The 17,892-nt window shown below is 43.8% G+C and overlaps 2 protein-coding genes across 3 annotated transcripts in view; both read right to left on the reverse strand.

The window, feature by feature from the left end:
* Positions 1-496: 496 nt before the first annotated feature.
* csnk1e (casein kinase 1, epsilon) lies at positions 497-9,345 on the reverse strand. The gene is made up of 10 exons (XM_071898420.2): positions 9,255-9,345; positions 8,976-9,086; positions 7,853-8,001; positions 5,967-6,195; positions 5,060-5,230; positions 3,544-3,692; positions 2,492-2,690; positions 1,970-2,109; positions 699-764; positions 497-603 (listed from the first exon to the last, which is right to left on the reverse strand). The coding sequence occupies exons 1-9, from the start codon at positions 9,328-9,330 to the stop codon at positions 732-734; spliced, it is 1,257 nt and encodes a 418-aa protein (XP_071754521.2). The 5' UTR covers positions 9,331-9,345; the 3' UTR covers positions 497-603; positions 699-731.
* Positions 9,346-14,854: 5,509 nt separating this feature from the next.
* The window catches only part of tnrc6ba (trinucleotide repeat containing adaptor 6Ba), a 30,615-nt gene continuing 27,577 nt past the window's right edge, over positions 14,855-17,892 (reverse strand). For both annotated transcript variants that reach the window (XM_071898422.2, XM_071898421.2), the window contains one exon: positions 14,855-17,372. In XM_071898422.2, the coding sequence (XP_071754523.2) occupies positions 16,817-17,372 (556 nt within the window). In that variant the 3' untranslated portion in view covers positions 14,855-16,816. The remainder of the gene's footprint in view (positions 17,373-17,892) is intronic.

The raw sequence follows: 17,892 nt of genomic DNA on the forward strand, positions 1-17,892 counted from the left end.
ACAATACATTCTGCCCCTCTGTTCCCACCTGTCTCGTCTCTCAGGCCTCAATACAGTTTTGTTTTACCTCCTGTCTTCGTTCCACAGTTGTTTACATATTCATTTGGAGAAACACCAGAAGCAGCGGATGTAGCTCTCAGACGTTAGCAGGGTGATAGTTTGAAGTTTTTGAACATAGTAGTTTATCCAGACGTAAACCAGCGATAGGACAACTGGAATTAGTCCATTTTGTGCACTTCGCTGTGCTTATTTTTACTTTTTTTTTTGCAAGTCGAGCCTCTGAGTCGATGGGCAGGTGAAAATGAGCGAAGAAGGGGTGGGGCCTGATGTTGTTTTGGCCCCTCCCTCCTCCAGCCGCCCCCCCCCCCCCCAAAAAAAGCAGTTATCAACCAGTTCCAGCCCAGAGTTTCTCCCGCTGGTTTCCATCTCAGCTTTCGTCTGGTCACCAGTGTTCACAAAGCATACTGACAGACACACTGACGCCTCCATCCCCCTTCGAAGGGCCTGCAACTCTCGCTTCTTTTCTCTTCGTCCATTCATTCATGTTTTCATCCAACCGTTTGAAAAGTACGTGAGGGGGTATTTGATACCCTGCAGCAGCTGCTGAAGCACAAACAAGGAAACGAGAGAGAGAAACGTCACTTTCCACCTTCCATAAAACATTCTCCTGGTTGGCTAAACATCAGACATGTCCGTACCTGCCAGTGACCTGCAGGCCAGCCAGGAGGAACTCACTTCGCCAGATGTTCAAACGGCACACTGACCTGCATGTGGGGGGGGAGATGAGAGGGTTAGGAGGCAAGGAGACAAGGAGGGAAGGAGGCTACCTGGAGGAGACAGAGAGGGAAGAAGAACACCGAGTGCTACATGTGTGATCAGTAATCGGTTTCAATGCACTGAATTTAAAATGATCTTGTATGCAGAAATTTCATCCAACATCAGTATACTGAAAATATTAGGATGCATGTGATTTTTTTCCAGGTTTGATTTGAGACATTGGGAAAACACTGAAAACTACTGGAAATTAGTGGATTAAATAAACTGCTTTGTTTGGGCCAAAGTGTAGTTTACATTTAATCTGCTGAAGGTTCATCATACTTTCAACATGTGGAAAGTGACATTTCAGTACATGTATATATACTGTAGTATTTTCATATTTTTCACACACTGCATGCTAACTGTAGCATTGTTACAGTATCCAGGTAAAGGTAAAGGTATAGACTAGGTATAGACTCTCTTAGCCATAGTGAGGGCTTTTGGTCTTTCTCTCACAAATTTTGCTGCTAGTGAAGAAAAAAGTTTTAGGAAGTTTTAGAGAAACATGGTCCCAGATTCACTAAAGGTTTCTGCAGGGAAGACCGTGCGCTATTTCTCCAAAATGATCAAATCAGAAAGCCGTGCTATTCACTAATCTTGTGCAATGAATGGAAAGCTGCCAATAGCGCTGGTCAAAAAATAAAGCCTCTTTGCACCTGTCATGGTCATGCATATGTAAATTATATGCAAATCTCATTATTTTGCCCACACAATAGGCATTTGTAGACGAGGCCATGCAAATAGAGACTGGACTCAATTCACTAACACTTTGCAACACCAAAATTATTGTAGCATATAGTATAAGATCTTTTGAACGGTGGCGTAAAGACTTTGCACAAAGAGTTTGGACATTCAGAGAAGCTGCTGCGAGATGGAGGCTTCATCACCAGCCAATCAGACAGAAAGGGAGAGTTTTCATCCTACAATCTCACATCAGACCAATTATAATAGTCCAATTATATAGGGGCTTTGGGGCACGAGTGACAGCTAGTATTAAAGCTGAAGCAATTTGATGAAGGGACTATTTACTGTTTGTGTCACAACTTGATTCGAATCAATTCTTGAGGGAATAAGACAAAAAAACTCAACTGCATTGAAATCGCCCTGGCAACGCAATCTCAGTAAATCTGGACCTCAGTCTTTGTTTACCTACCTGTGATGCAGTGATGCGTGATTGGTCGAGGCGTGCGGTGAGGTCAGAGGAGGAGACGTTGGCGGGCGCTCCGCGGTGCAGCCGCATGGCCACCTTCCTCTCTCGCTCGGCACGGGACGCCGCCTGGGGGGAGCGGTTACCTGCACGCACACACACACACACACACACACACACACACACACACACACACACACACACACACTTCATGTGTAAGCCTAAACCCTGCTAAGGATGCTAAGGATGCTAATTTTTCCTGTCTTCCACTAGATTCGAAGTCACAGCAAGTATTTCTTATGGCAAAAATCAGTCAAGGATTATTGCTTGTGAATATTTCAGAACCATGCAACAAAGTCCAGGGAGGATTGAATTTGCATAACCTGCAGATTTAAAAGAGCCTCCCATCTTTTCAGAGGCGGCTGGGGGAAAATGCGGCAGATTTCTACCCAGCAGGCACTTGGCTGGTTTACCTCGTTTCCACCCCTATGTTTACACAGTTCCTTCCTGTTTGTCTGCAGGACCGACCTGACTGCTGGACGCCGCGGGAGGCCGGGTTGGCGGCGGCGGCGTCCGGTCCGTTCCTAACCCTGTTGGCGGCCGCGGGGTTCGGACCGGGGGGCAACGCTCGACCTCCGGCTCCTCTTTGGCCTCCTCCTGCTCGCTCCTCCCCCTCTTTTCCCTCCCGTCTCTCTCTCTCTCCGTCCTCCGCTGTCCTGCTGGCTCCCTGAAACAGAGAGGGATGGGATAGATGTGAGTGTCCATCCAGTTTCTGTAGAGACAGGCAGTGATCTCCAGTCAGAAAGGCGTTTCTAGGTTTGAAAGCTTTGGGAATCTCATCACAAACAGTGGATGGAGAAAGACTAAGGGTGCAATCACACCTACAGTTTGTTTTCTTTGGTCTGAGCCATAATGGAAAATCAGGGTGAACCAGGGCTTCAAAATAAAAGTCATATGGACTCATAAGTAGCTTGTTTATTAGAGATTTTGGTGTCAAAACAAATCTGATTCCAGTCCCTGTAACTTTAGCTAAGCATGATGGACTTGTCTGCACTCTTAGCTGTAATTTTCCTTCTTTAATGTTCATAGCAGTTAAGAATACATGAAGAAATAGCTGAATATGAGCATCAGTCCAGACTGCAGTTTGTCCTCACTTCATTTTGTTCTGCTAGGCTTTCCAAACATGAGTAACTGCTGGCTCTTTATACCCATAAACCCTTGTGTTTTGGGGTCGTTAGCTGTAGTTGGTTCAGATTACGTTCTAGTTCTTAACAAGGCTTGCTGCAGTTCTTGGAAGAGGACGGAGACCAAATATATTTCAGGTTATTTGGCTCCATTTGGTGTTTGAATGGCACAGTTCTCACCTGCCCAAACAAACTGAACTAAAAGAGTAAACAGTCAAGAGTTCGAACTAACCACTCGTGCTTGATATGAACGCACCCTTACATGATGAGCTTTGAACCTCCAAACTCAAGTTATTTTGAAAAAGTATTACACTCACGGTGTCATGTTGGTTAACTATAATTGTTACATTGTGCAGGTTGAGTGTGACAGGAATGATTTCTAGACAAGCCACTCACAAACTTGAGCATGTTCCAGTCGAACACGTAGTCGTAGGAGAAGCCCTGTCGGTGGAACAGGTTCCTGAACAGCTGCCTCAGGTAGGAGTAGTCCGGCTTGTCATCGAACCGCAGGGAGCGGCAGAAGTTCAGGTAGGTGGAGAACTCAGCTGGGAGGTAAACACAGACAGGTAAGCTGCAGTGTCAAGTCTTATGGGAAGAAAAAACATATGACAGCAATACTGCAGAAGCCCAGGAATTCAAAGCCAAGTTACGTGAAAGCAATCGACTGTAAAGTTGATTTTTTGGTCCATAGAGCAGCGGCACCAATGTTGCCATCCATGAGGAAACCAAATCTCCCATCTACACTCACTTTAATTCCTACATTTTCAAACTTCTCATTCATATCGCTGTTCTCATGTGAAAAATTCATAACTCCAACCTTGATGATTTTCATGCTTTAACTTCAACTGAAGGATTACATGCTCTTATATGGGTTGAGATAATTCTGCCACTATTCGTCTTATGAAACCGTCAAAGCCCATTGGATAAACTCAAAAATGCTGAAAATTAAGAAAACTGAGAAGTGGACATTTTGGAGATACAAGGTTTTCACTGGACAGTGATGATATTTCTAGTTAACACTAAAAAAGCCGGTTGACAGCTTTTTTGATATCACAGCTTTCGAAATGTCTCTCCATGACTTTTCCTCGACCCACTTTGTGTATAAACCAGTGTTGTGAGATTTTCAAAATCTAAGAAAATAACATCTACAATTATATTTATCCCTTTAAATTGATTGGCCTTCTCTTAGTTGCCCAAAACCCATCAGCCTTTCTAATATCAATGTGTTTGTGTAAATGACTTAGATTGAAAGTGATGAGATTTGTTCCAGCAGACGACTGAATTGAAATTCTGTTTTCTGAATTTGTATGGAATGATTGAATTTATTGAAGTTGAAACTGATTATAGAAATCAAACTCATGATGCTCTTACCAAGTTTTTATCCTATTAAAACCATATTGCATTGAAAAGTCCTAGAGATTTAGTTTTCTTTAAAATATTTAATTGATACTGGACTCTTGATTTGTTCTGACTTGACTTGCTGTTCTACATTTAGACTTGAGACTTGACATTAATGACATGGACTTGACTTGGACCTGACTTGGTAATCTACATTTAGACTTGAGACTTGTGCCTCAAGACTTGAGACTGACTTGGGACTCAAAAGCAAAGTTGACTTGGTCACACCTCTGGTTGTAATTGGTTGCATTATGTTAACGCCTCCCCTTTTGCTCTATTCTTATTCATGTTCTTTTTTGTCTTTATTGCATCCTATTACTATCTGCTGCAGCAGCGATCAGATTCCCATCACTAGAGTCTGATCTGTTCTGGCCTGGTCTCTACTCACATGGGCGTCTCTACTCACATGGGCGTCTCTACTCACATGGGCGTCTCTACTCACATGGGCGTCTCTACTCACATGGGCGTCTCTACTCACATGGGCGTCTCTACTCACATGGGCGTATCTACTCACATGGGTATCCCTTACACAGCACCTCGATGGGCGTGGACATCTTCTTCTCGCTGATGCGTTCGTACTTCTGCCTCTTGGTGGCGGCCTTCAGGCCCTGCCAGGGCAGAGAGCCCAGGTTGAAGTACATGAGGACGTAACCCAGAGACTCCAGGTCGTCCCGCCTGGACTGTTCTGTAGAGAGAGAGAGAGAGAGAGAGACAGAGAGGGAGAGAGAGAGAGAGGAGAATGAAACAGCAATAGTAAATAAGGGGAAGGAGGAGATAAGAAGGAGGGAGGAGAGAAAACAGGATGGAGGAGGAAAAGTTGACATGGGATAGCGAGTGTCGATAAGGGATGGATGGATGAGAAAAGTATTGGAGAAGGGAAGTAGGAAAAAACGAAGTGAGGAAAGGAGTAAGGAAGTAGAGTAATGAAAGAGAGGAGAGTAAGGAAAGGAAAGGAAAAGAGGAGAGGAAAGCAAAGGAAAGGAAAAGAAACAAGCACAGAGGAGAGGAGAAAGCAAAGGAAAGGAAATGAGAGGAGAGGAGAGGAAAGGAAAGGAAAGGAAAGGAAAGAAAATGAAAGCAAAGGAAAGGAAAGTAGGGGAGAGGAGAAAGCAAAGGAAAGGAAAGGAAAGGAAATGAAAGAAAAGGAAAGGAAAGGAAAGGAAAGGAAAGGAAAGGCTGCAGCAGTTCTGAGAATCCAGTCCTGATCAATACAGACGCAAAACATTAAGTGTATTGACTTTGGAAGACACAACAAACCAAAATCAGGTTAGAAGAACACACACACACACACACACACACACCCACAGCCCTTCCTAAAACATAAAGTATCTAGGCCAGCCTGTGCCTCTGTGTGTGTGTGTGTGTCTGTGTGTGTGTGTGTGTGCGTGTGTGCATGTGTGTGTGTGTGCCTGCGGCCTCACCGATGCCCAGGTGTGTGTTGATGGAGGCGTAGCGCGCGGTGCCGGTCAGGTTCTTGTTCTCGCGGTAGGGGATGTGCTGGTGCGTTCGGGCGTCACGGTACTTCTTGGCGAGGCCGAAGTCGATGATGTAGACCAGGTTGCCCTTCTTGCCCAAACCCATCAGGAAGTTGTCCGGCTTCACGTCTCTGTGGATGAAGTTCTTGGAGTGGATGTACTCGATCCTGCTGATCTGCATCGGACAGACGGGGAGTCGCTTTTAAAGGAGCGTTACGTAATCTAACACCTTTCATGAAGTAAAGGTAAGATGGAAGTAACTAATTACATTTATTCACGTTACTGTAATTGAGTAGCGTTTTTGTGTACATGTACTTTTTTGAGTCATTTTACTTTGACTTTTTACTGAAGTATTGTACTTTGCTACATTTTAAATCACATCCATTACAGAGGACAGATTTTGTAGGCGAGTAAATTATGTTTTTATTAAAAATGTATGCAAGTAAAAACATAAGAGCGAACACTGCTGCTTCTTCAGGTTTTCTCATTTGCATAAATTATGAATAAACACAGATCAGTCACCTTTATCGGCCTCTAATGGAGGAATTGCAACATTGGGAGTGACTTGAATCTCCAATAGGAGAGGAGTTTTTGTTCCAAAACAGAGTATGGGCCAGAAAGTGAGTTTTGAAAGCCAGAAATCTCAGCAGCTACAGAAGTAATGGATAAATCATTGGTATTGATCAACAACCCCATTAACTCCCTGCAGATAGATTGAGGTCTTTTTGTGTTACGGGGCAGGACAAATCTTAATTGTAGAGAAGAGAGGAGAGGAGAGGAGAGGAGAGGAGATTAGGGAAAGAGGTCGAAGTGGCCAAGAGAAAACGGGACAAAAAGAACAAATGTGGCAGCGTAGATTGAAGAATGACATATGAGGGATTAAAAAGGCTCATAAAAGATTTGGGACTAGGCCGTCTTGTGGAGCTTCCCTGTCCCAGATTAGAAATTACTTTTGTGGAGGAGCTGAATGGATGAAGACACCGCGGGGGATTAAGCTTTGTGTAGATCCAGGAAACAAGCCTCAGAGGTTTAGATGAGACTTATTCGCCCATTTCAAATGATCCTTTTAGTTTCCGTCTAAAAATAGCCACGTCCTTTTTTATTGAAGTCGGTAGAACTTCCCAACCCGAGATTATTTTACTTCAACATGTCATGTGCAAGCAAAGGTGCAAGTTCACACAGCTGCAAATATCCATTCAAATATCTATTAGCATGGTCTATTATCTCTTGTTTTTATCTGTACTGGTTTTCTTTGTAGTACTTTGCAAAAATGATGTGTCAATCAATTTCTAACATACAGACTTCAGCTGTTGTTGTCATTAGTATGTGTCACTAGTAACCTGTCTTTCACAGAACTCTGCTTAATCAGTGAATAATCAGGGTGAAGATGTGGATCAATAGAAAAATTAGAGCATAAAGATTCAGTATTGTAACCTTCTTTCACTGTCCAATAGGAATGCAGGATTGCACCTTTTAACGTGCATCTTTCTATGATCTACAACTATCATTCTTTGTGTCCAAAGGAAGGGGAGGAAATGTGAAGGTTTTTAGATAATCATCATATCAGGCGCTTGCTATAGAATAAGTGTAAAAAGTTTGGATTCTATCAAAAAGACTTGAGGAACCTTTAGGGGTTCTTTGAAGACCCCGAGACGGTGCCTTGATGAACCCCTTCATAAACACTTCATGAACCCTGACGCTGCTTCCATGAAACTCTAACATAAGGGGGGTTCTTCTTTCTTTTTCAGTAAAGTGTTTATTGGCTCTGACAGGATCTCAGAGGAACCCCTGAGGAACCCCTGGGTTTTTAGGGTGTGATTGATCCGTCTCACCATCTGGTCGGCCAGCAGCAGGACAGTTTTCAGGCTGAACTTGCGGGAGCAGAAGTTGAACAGGTCCTCCAGACTGGGGCCCAGCAGCTCCATCACCATCACGTTGTAGTCGCCCTCCGCCCCGCACCACTTGATGGACGGGATTCCCACTGGGGGGGGGGGGGGGGGGGGGGGAGGGGGTGGGAGGGTTAAAGGAAACTTGTTCTCCTATTGCTTAATAACTTGGAAAATAATACATGGGTTAAAATTCACCAGTTTTCATTGATGTGCTGCGTTTTCACTGCTATATTTGACTGTGTTTGTTTGGTGTAAAATCAAATGTTAGTTCCCTTATTAACATCCAACATCTCAACGTATCCCACTGCCCCTGAACGCACCACAATGCTCCCCAAATCCCGTCTGTACACTTGAATGTCCCTCAACGCCCCTCAACTTCCCTCAATGCCCCAGAATGACCCTTAATGTGCTTCAGCAACCCTAAATGCCCCTTAATGCCCCTAAACAACCCTCAATGCCCCTTAATGCTCCTCAAGGCCCCTAAATGCCCCTAAAAGTCCCTTAACACCCCTAAATGCCTTTCAATGCCTTTCAATACCCCTAAACAATACTAAATGCCCCTCAAGGCCCATAAATGTCCTTCTGGACTAAAGACAGAAACAAAGGAGCGCTGCTGTAGAACAGAGAGCTGTTCATTGGGACTTTGGGCCAATCTTAATGGCAAACATCACGCAAAAAATCAAAGGTGATTCCTTAGAAAAATAAAAAGCCTTTATTACAGTGGCTAATGCATGCTGAAGAATTTTTTAAAAATCACCATAAAGAAAAACCTGTTGGGGCGTCCTGGTGGGTCTGGGTTTGAATCCCTAACCCTAACACCCAAGACCATCGTCACCATATCATCCTCTCTCTTCCAGTCTTTCCTGTCTCTCTCTACTTTGAACTGGTAGGTGAAAATGACAAAAAAAAGCCACTATATTTAAGGCTTTTTTTGTATTTTTTTGTATTTTCTCACCCATAAATTCCCCTCAATGCCCCCAAGTGACCCTTAATACCCCAAAACACCCTTCCTTGCCCCTCAATGCCCCTAAATACCCCTCAACACCCCTCAGTGCCCCCCTCTCACCTCCGCCCTGCATCATCTTGTAGAACTTGCTCTCGATGTGGAGCTGTGGGTGTTTGGTCTTCACACATTCCAGCTTGATGGCCACTTCCTCTCCTGTAGCGATGTTAGCACCTGATGAGAGCAACGAGAGAGACGCTACTACACAGATACCAGCACATCGATCTCTTCCAACACAACCGGGATCTCTTTAAGCCGGGAAATTTAAGAGATAAGAGATCTAGTGTTCACAACATATGGATGAATTTCACAACACAAACCCAAAATAGCCCAAAGTCTCACCGAGGTAAATGTCTCCAAAGGATCCGCTCCCTATCTTCCTCCCGAGGCGGTACTTGTTTCCCACCCTCAACTCCATGGCTCCTGGGCTTTTCAACTCACTGAGGGGGCAAACACACACACACACACGCACACACACACAAGCTGTCATCAATCACTATAGCGATCAATAGAGGAGAAGGACGCTGTGGTGCAAAGCTGCACAGTTCAAACTCAAAGCTCCAGGCCCTTGGTGCTGCTGTATCGTGGAAAAAAAGAAACTGGAAGCTCGGAGGAACAAAAGCAAATCGACAGGAGAGATGAGAAAGAATAAAAAGTGGAAGAGAGAAAGATTTAAGCGGAAACTGGGATGTAGTGTAGACTGAGTTGGGTGCGATGGACCACTGGAACTGGGGAGGAAAATGCTAGATAAAGAGATTTGACTTGACTAAAAACCACTGTGAAAACAAACGCTTTGTTTACTAAAAGCGCTGAGTTGAACTAAGCCATGTATTTCCATTTCTCAATACACAGGATCAGATGTTTTGTTGAGTTAGACCCATTACTCCTCCACAAGACTCAACGATAACCTGCGTCTGGATAACCAAGTGTGTATGAAGTGTATGGGGAGCAGGTGAGGGTAGAGTATAGCTGTGTAACATGATTTATTCAGCGCTGCGAGGGGGTTGGATCAGCAACTCACACACTCTTTCAACCCACTTCAAAAAGGAGTATACAGTCCTGTGTACAGATGATTTGCATAAACTCCCAATTTCTGACCGAGTCCCCCTGGTAAAATTAGAATGAGTCACGCTTTCCTCCTGCTTCCTCTATCTGTCCAAACTCACATAATGTGTAATAGGTGTTTAAAAGTAGAAAAAGGGCTGAGAGAAGACGGTGTTAGATGCCAGTTTGACATTGAGTAAGTTCATTTATTTTAGTCTTGGCTGCACTGTAGACCTACACACACCCCAATAACACACATTATGGACGGATAAGCCACTGCTGCAAACACCAAACCCATCACCAAAAGGTTCCTCATGCATCTCATCCCTCTCTCTCTCTCCCTCTCCCTCTCTCTCTCTCTCTCTCTCTCTCCCTCGACCTATAAGAGCTTCACGCTGCTCCTGTAATCTGGGTCTCACTCTTGCTGCAAGGCTGCAAAAAAAAACACACAGGCAAAAAAAAACGTGATGTTTTCAAAGGGAATGCTGCACGCAGCTGCCCTAAATAACCGACATACATCGCCGTGGAGCACGAGAGAGGCAAGAGGGGCGAAATGGGGGAAAGAAGGAAAGGTGCTTGTTATACAAAACAGACGGTTTGTCAATTACGGAGAACATTCCCGTAACCGCACCCTCGATACGGGACCTCTCTCTCCAGCCAAACCGCCCTTCTTTTCGCTTTCCTTTCCACCCCCAAATCCCGACTCTATTCGGACTCTATTTGTCTGCTTGTCTACCCCAAACGACCCCCCCTCACCCCCCCCCCACCCCTACCCAGACACCCTGCTACCCAATGCCCCCCCCCCCCTCCCCTCCTCCTCCTCCTCACCAGGTTGTGTCAGGCCTCCGTCTTGGCCCGGCTGGCTCTCACTCAGGACCCTGGACAGCGACGCACCGACGCGGCTCCGGACGGCTCATCACCTCGGTAAAATCTGACCCTGAAACCCCCCAAAAAACGCAGCCGAGCCGAACTGAGCCGAACCGAACCGATGAAACTCTGGAAGATTCTCAATGACACAATTTCTTTTTTTTTTGTGGGAGGAAAAACGCTGAAACCCTCAGGTCTTCTCTCCTCTCTCTCTCCTCTTCTCAGCTCTCTGTCTCTCTCCCCCGCCTCCTCCTCCTCGCAGTTTACACCATTGACAATATCAATGATGTCATCCGCAGACTTGCAGAGATGCCCGGATTGCCTTAAAGGGGAATGCCACCCATTTAAGAAAGAATCACATACAGTGCTGTGAGAAAGTTTGTACATCCCTTGAGTTTTTGCACAAGTTATTGGGCTACAAAATGATTTTAAAATGTAATTATTTGATTTTTGTTTGCGAGAAAATTCTATATATAAATCATTTTGTAGGCCGACAAATTGTGCAAAACTCAAGGAGTGTTTTTCACAGCACTAAATGTTATTTCAGTATTTCAGTCAATACTTGTGAACGTGCACCACTCTTTCCTAAAGCTAGAAACTGGAGAACTGACCCTTGAACTTGTGATGTCACTAGGATGTAAAATCAGGGTCTGCTCCATAGACAATGAATGGAGCACTGATTCTGTTGCCCCATAAGGTTTTTGTGTGAATTCTTGCACCCAAATGAGGTTTAAATTATAGTTCATACCTGTTAGCAATGCTAGAATATAAACATTTTGTCCCATTCATTGTCTATGGAGCAGCCGCTGATTTTACATCCCAGTGACATCACAAATTCAAGGGTTTTATCACTGATTTCTAGATTTAGAAAATAGTGGTGCGGGTTCACAAACAGCTGAACTCTTCTGAGGCACAGGGAGAACATACAGTATGTGAATTCTTAAAATGGGTGTCATTCCCCTTTAAATCCACCGCGCTGCTTGTTTTGCTGGTGTGAATGAGGCACCAGGCCACCAGGCAGCAGTGGAGAAGGAAAGACTCAAATCCTTTACTCAAGTCAAAGTAGAAATACTTTTAATGGAATATCACTCCAGTGAAAATGAAAAGTCCTGCATTTAAAATTGCATTCAAAGCATTCACGTTTCCATTTGAGTTCAATTCTCTATGCATTAACCCATAAAGGTTATGTTCAAGGAGCTGGAGGTTCACTTGTGCTCCCTCTTTAAGCTGAGTGACTTTAATTTTGATAATGCATCATATTTTTTTTTAAATGTATCTACATCTACATCTACATTAAAAACCGTAATCTACAAAGTAACTAGTAACTTCAGGTGTCAGAGAAATGTATAGGAGTAAAATGTGTAATGTTTCCATTTGAAATGTAGTGGAATAAAAGTATAAAGTCTCATAAAATGGAAATACTGAGTAAAGGTACCTCAAAATTGTACTTAAGTACAGTACTTGAGTAAATGCAATTACACCCTTTTTTGCACCAAATTTAATGTAGGTTCAATTTAGGTTTTGGAGACTTTAGTGAGTCTTTTGGATTTTAATTTTGTTTAGGATTACAAACGTGTTCTTTTTTTTCTTATAGAGCTCAACAAGAGCTTTCCACTGATCAGAATAAGCCTAAGTTCCTAGATAACTTCCATTACAAGCAACGATAAGAAGGGTCAAAGGTCAGGGCTTTAGTGGCCTTACAATATTTCTGTGACTGTAGAATGATCGTGAACGAAAAGAAATAGAAGAGCGAAGGGGACAGAAGGGATTTTTTTCTTAATAAAAGTCCAAAACCTCATGGAAAACCACACACACTACTATAAACTAAATATATAAATAAACACTACTACTACCCTTAGCTTTTTAATTAAATTCTTTTGTTCATAACAATGGTGCGATGGCATGAAAACACAAACATCTTCCTTCAGCTTCTAGACGTTCATCTTGTCTTAGATGTCAGAGAAGTGAAGCTTGATTGGAGAAAGTGAGTGAGAAAGGTTTAACTCAACCCAAGGTTTCTGTTTAGTACTATCAACCAGCTTATAAACCCCTCTCTTCCTGCCATTCCCGCCTCATCTTCTAATGACTGTGAAAACTATTTATCCTTTTTTGTTGGCAAGATCGACGGTCTGAGGTCCAGTTTCCCCCCGACTGTTTTACAGAATTTGCTCCTATTTCCCTGCAGTTCCTTTTAAACACTGTAGCTGATATGCGTCCCTCATCCGGTCCCTGTGATACAGTTCCCACAAAATTTCTAAAATCCGTCCTTCCTGTCTTAGATCCTAGCCTGCCTTCTATTATCAATTACTCTCTCACATCCGGGTCTGTACCTGACTATTTTAAAACTGCCAGTGTTCAGCCACTCCTTAAAAAACCCAGGCTCGACCCTTCCCAGTTAGAGAATTACAGGCCAATCTCCAAGCTATCTTTTCTATCCAAAATCCTAGAAAAAGTCGTTACAGACCAATTCCTTATTTTACTCGATTTAACTGCTGCCTTTGACACCATCGATCATGCCATTTTACTTGATAGGTTGCATAACTGGGTTGGCATTTCTGGTACAGCTTTAAACTGGTTTCATTCTTATTTGACTAATAGATATTTTAATGTTTGTATCAATAATCATGCGTCCTCCTCGGCTCCCCTGCTGTGTGGAGTCCCTCAGGGGTAATCCTCTTCTCATTATACATGCTTCCTCTGGGTCATTTGTTCAGCTGCTTTCCAGACGTGTCGTATCACTGTTATGCCGATGATACACAGATCTATTTCTCTGCCAAACCCAATAACCTGAATCAACTGCCCTCCCTCCATGACTGCTTGGCCGCCACCAAAGATTGGATATCTCGTAATTTCCTCCACCTAAAACCTGACAGAACAGGAGTTCTTTTAATTGGACCTGATAACTTTGCCACTGCAGTTGATCAGTTTATTGGTCCATAATTCACTCAAATATCAATTCTACCGCTAAGAATCTTGGTATCATCTTTGACCAGTATATGACTTTCGATCATCATGTTACTAAGCTCGTTCAGTCCTGTTTTCTTCAGCTAAGAAATATTGCAAAAATCAGATGTATCTTGTCTTCTACGGATCTTGAACTATTAATTCACACTTTCATTTTCTCCCGTCTAGATTATTGCAATTCCCTCTACTCGTGCCTCAGTCAAGCTGCTCTAAATGGTTTACAGTTGGTTCAAAATGCAGCTGCCAGGCTATTAACCAGAACTATAGGTCCCATGTTCTTGCATCCCTCCACTGGCTTCCCGTAAAATACAGAATAAACTACAAGATCCTGCTGATAACACATAAGGCCCTGCATGACCTTGCCCCCAGCTACATTTCTGATCTCCTCGTTCCTCATTCCACTTCTCGACCACTTCGTTCCTCAAATCTCGGCCTTTGATCCGTCCCCCTTTGACCGCGCCTTTGCAGTTTTAGCCCCATCCCTCTGGAATCAATTTACCCAACCTGTCAGATTTGCTGAATCTTTGGACTGTTTTAAGCGGCTTCTAAAAACCCATCTTTTAGGCAAGCCTTTTTATAGATCTCTATCCCTGTCGTATGTTTTTGTTCGTTCTACTTTGGTCTGTTTCTCATTGTGCTGTGTTTTATATTGTAATTCATTTTGCTTTATTTATTTATTCGTTTATATTTTTCGTGTGTGTGTGAAGCACTTTGTAACTGTGTGTTTTAAAAAGTGCTATATAAATAAAGCCTTACTTACTTACAACTGACCAGGGAACATCCCAGTTTGCCCCACTGGGAATGTGTGAAACTATATAAAAGAGAAGCAGTGAGTTGCATTTCCCAGTAAAGAGACTGTACTGGTAGCATTTAACACAGGAAACTGACTGGATGTAAACCTTGTTGAAAAAGGCCATTTCTGAAAGAGGAGCAGAGTTTAGCAACTGATCTGAAACGGCAAAGAAGAAGAAGAAGAAGAAGAAGAAGGGCCAGACTGCAAACCGCACACTCCACATCCTGCGAACTGAACTGAGGCCGAGACAAAATGACAACCAGTCACCACACACTTCAATTCAACCTTTATTATCTTGTTCTTTTCTGCTTTAAATTAATTTCCTCTCCTTTTTTTTTGTAACATCTGAAATAAACAAAAACATCCTGAACAGGAGTGATAATAAAGACCGACTTAATTTAAATTGATACATAGTAACAAAAGAAAAAAAAACAGCAAAACAAAACAGGTAACGTCTTTAACGTGTCTGTAAAACACTGTTCCAGCTCAGCTTGGTATGGGTAGGATTTGGCATCTTAATACAAAAATGCCTTCAGTTGGTTGCTTCGTCTTAAAAACCAAAAAAAAAAAAAAAAAAAAAAATCATTCTCTTATTGCATTTGGACAAAAAAAAAGAATATAAAACAGGAACAAAATGCTGCTAAAAAACACAACTTAAGAGACATATGCATTAGTGCCAATGTTCTTGAACTTTTCATCTACACACACACGATTCAGACACACACACACACACACACTCATCACTCATACCTGATGCAAGCTGTCAGATTAACATTTATTCACTTCCCTGACTGGGGCAGATAAGTGTTCAAAAGCAAACACACACACACAAACACACACACACACTCATGAATCTCTCATGGACAAGAAAGAAAACAAAAACAAAAAACATTCACCATTGTAGCAACAACAGACACTCCCGATATCATCATCATCATCATCATCATCATCGTCTTCATCACGTCTTCCTCCACACATCATACTGTCAACACTCCTTTCATGCACACACAGGCAGGCAGGAGGGCACCTTGTACAGCGAGTAAATAAGTGATCATAGTCATCATTATCGTCATGACAATATAGAATAACCAACTTGATTTCTCGAGTAAGAAAAAATACAATAACGAGGTCAGTGTTTCGAGGGGGCAAAAAAAGGGACATCTCCGGATTTTTCCACAATGTTCCACGCAAAATTTTTTTTCATCTTTTTTTATTTTAAAACAGAAAAAAAAAAAAAAATAACCATAAACTGACGTACATACGACAAGGAGATACGATTTTGCTTGTCAAATATAAGAGCAGTGTGTTAACTGGTGAGGAGGAGGGTGCGATTCTGGCCAAGGCCACTGCTGTTGTGTAACATTTTGTCGTCCTGTAAAAGTTTGTGTGTAGCAGTTGTGTCGGAGCTCTGTGTCAAAAATGGAGGGATTTCCGGAGGGTGTGTCAACAAACCCAGAGGCATATATAGTGCAAGTTTGGCTAATGTTGTTTTGTTTGTTTGTTTTTTTTTACCCTGGGTGCCATATTGACGGCGTGTTTCTACCAAGGCAGAGCTGTCGGTACCTAGCAAAAACGCTCTCCGTTTCCAGATCTCGGGGTTTTTGCTGATGTTCCTCTTCGACTCAGTAGTGTGTGGCTGTCCCGAGTTTTCTCCAAACTCTTCTCTCCAGACCCTTTTTTTTTTTTTCCCCGCTCTCGGCCTTTCCGAAACTTTGAGAACTCAGAAGAACGCCAGCCAGGTCTATGGGGGCTCAGTCCGCAAGTCTGAATTTTTTGAGATTCAACCATTAAATAGTAATACAAAAAAATAACATTGTGGCACACTAAAAACAGCAATAGCTAAACTTGTTCATGTACGACTCTGGCTGAGCCTGTCTGCAGTGCATGCCTGAGTGATCGGGTCTCTGAATGCGGATGGTGGGATTTGGAGTAAAAAGACAAGAGCTATCCAGTTGAGTCCTAACAGTTTGATGGATTTCACCTTTTTCCCCCGGTTCAAGTTTCGCTGTCGTCTTCATTTAAAGTTTAACGGGTGAATGTATGTGTGTGAAAATCATGTGTGCATTTACTATGTGTGTGTGTGTGTGTGTGTGAGAGTGTCTGCATGTTGATGATCAGTGTCGTTGGAATTCGTGTCACCTCTGTGTGTAAGTAAATACAGAGTGAACATGTGTGTTACAATATGGGTTTAACCTGTGTGTGTGTGTGTGTGTGTGTGTGTGTGTGTGCGTGTGTTTCAGTCGGCCCCTCCACCCAGCAGGTCCCCTGGCAGCAGTGAGGCAGGACTGCCCATCTGGTGACGATCCTCCAGCGCAGGAGACCCCCAAAGGCTACTGCTGGGGTACCCCGCTCCCCCCATGCCCCCCATCCCCCCCCACAGACCCTGCCTCCCGGGCTCCACCCCCCCGGCCCCGCCCACCCCGGCCCCGTTGCTCCACTGGGCGAAGATGCCCAGGCCGGGCCCCTGGGTGACGGCCGGGTCCGAGGAGCTTCCCGTACCGTCGAGGCTCTGCCAGCCGGAGCCGGACGGCCCGACTCCTCCGCTTCCCGCTCCTCCGGCGGCGGAGCCTCCGTCGACTCCTCCTCCTCCTATGACTACTCCTCCTCCTCTCTCACCGCTCCCTCCGGTGCCGTTGGCCCCCACCGCCGAGGTCGCCGCAGGCCCGGAGCCCGTGGAGCCGGCCGCCGTCCCTCCGCTCCCTCCTCCTCCTGCCTGGGAATGTGCAATGTAGCGAGCCACTTCCTCCTCACTCACAAACTCCGCCAAGATGGTGGTGTTACCCAGAACACACCTGGTCAAGACAAAACACTCAGTCAGACATTGGGATCTTGGGGGAAAAAAAAACACAAAACAAGTAAACATGTCGTCCCCCATGAATGATGCAGCCACCCGTTGGGCCAGTCAGTAACAAGATGCTTCTACTCTCCAGGGTTCGTCAAAGTTTCAAATTTTTACCTTCAATTAGAGCGCCTCCATCAGGCAAATCTGTGTAATTTTTAAATGCCAGAACACAAGGCCAAAATGCGTCATACCCACTAGTCGCACACTCTATTATGCGCCGAAATTTGAATAAAGTTGTGACATGATGATTGGTTTCAGCGACCAACGTTTGGTTATCATGTCCAAGATTTATCGTAATCGGACCAGTCAGATATCACATATCAGGACACATATCACATATCTTTAATGATAGCACCCCCATTATGCCATTCGGTGTAATTTCTGAGGATAGCTGGATGTGTGTGACAAGTTTTGTGTTAATCGGACTTACAGTGCAGGAGTTAGGGCCTTCAAAGTTAGAAATGTTGGCC

The sequence above is a fragment of the Centroberyx gerrardi genome, chromosome 20 (assembly GCF_048128805.1).
Source record: "Centroberyx gerrardi isolate f3 chromosome 20, fCenGer3.hap1.cur.20231027, whole genome shotgun sequence".
In the NCBI taxonomy this organism is placed as follows: Eukaryota; Metazoa; Chordata; class Actinopteri; order Beryciformes; family Berycidae; genus Centroberyx; species Centroberyx gerrardi.

Bases quoted from the DNA above. Each gene is read 5' to 3' on its own strand.
- csnk1e (XM_071898420.2), bottom strand. From the start codon at position 9,330: ATGGAGTTGAGGGTGGGAAACAAGTACCGCCTCGGGAGGAAGATAGGG. The intron at 3,693-5,059 runs GTGAGTAGATAC...TTTACCTCCCAG, and splicing joins GCTGTGTAAGGGATACCCAT to CTGAGTTCTCCACCTACCTG. The intron at 2,110-2,491 runs GTCGGTCCTGCA...GTGTGCGTGCAG, and splicing joins CCGCGGCGTCCAGCAGTCAG to GTAACCGCTCCCCCCAGGCG.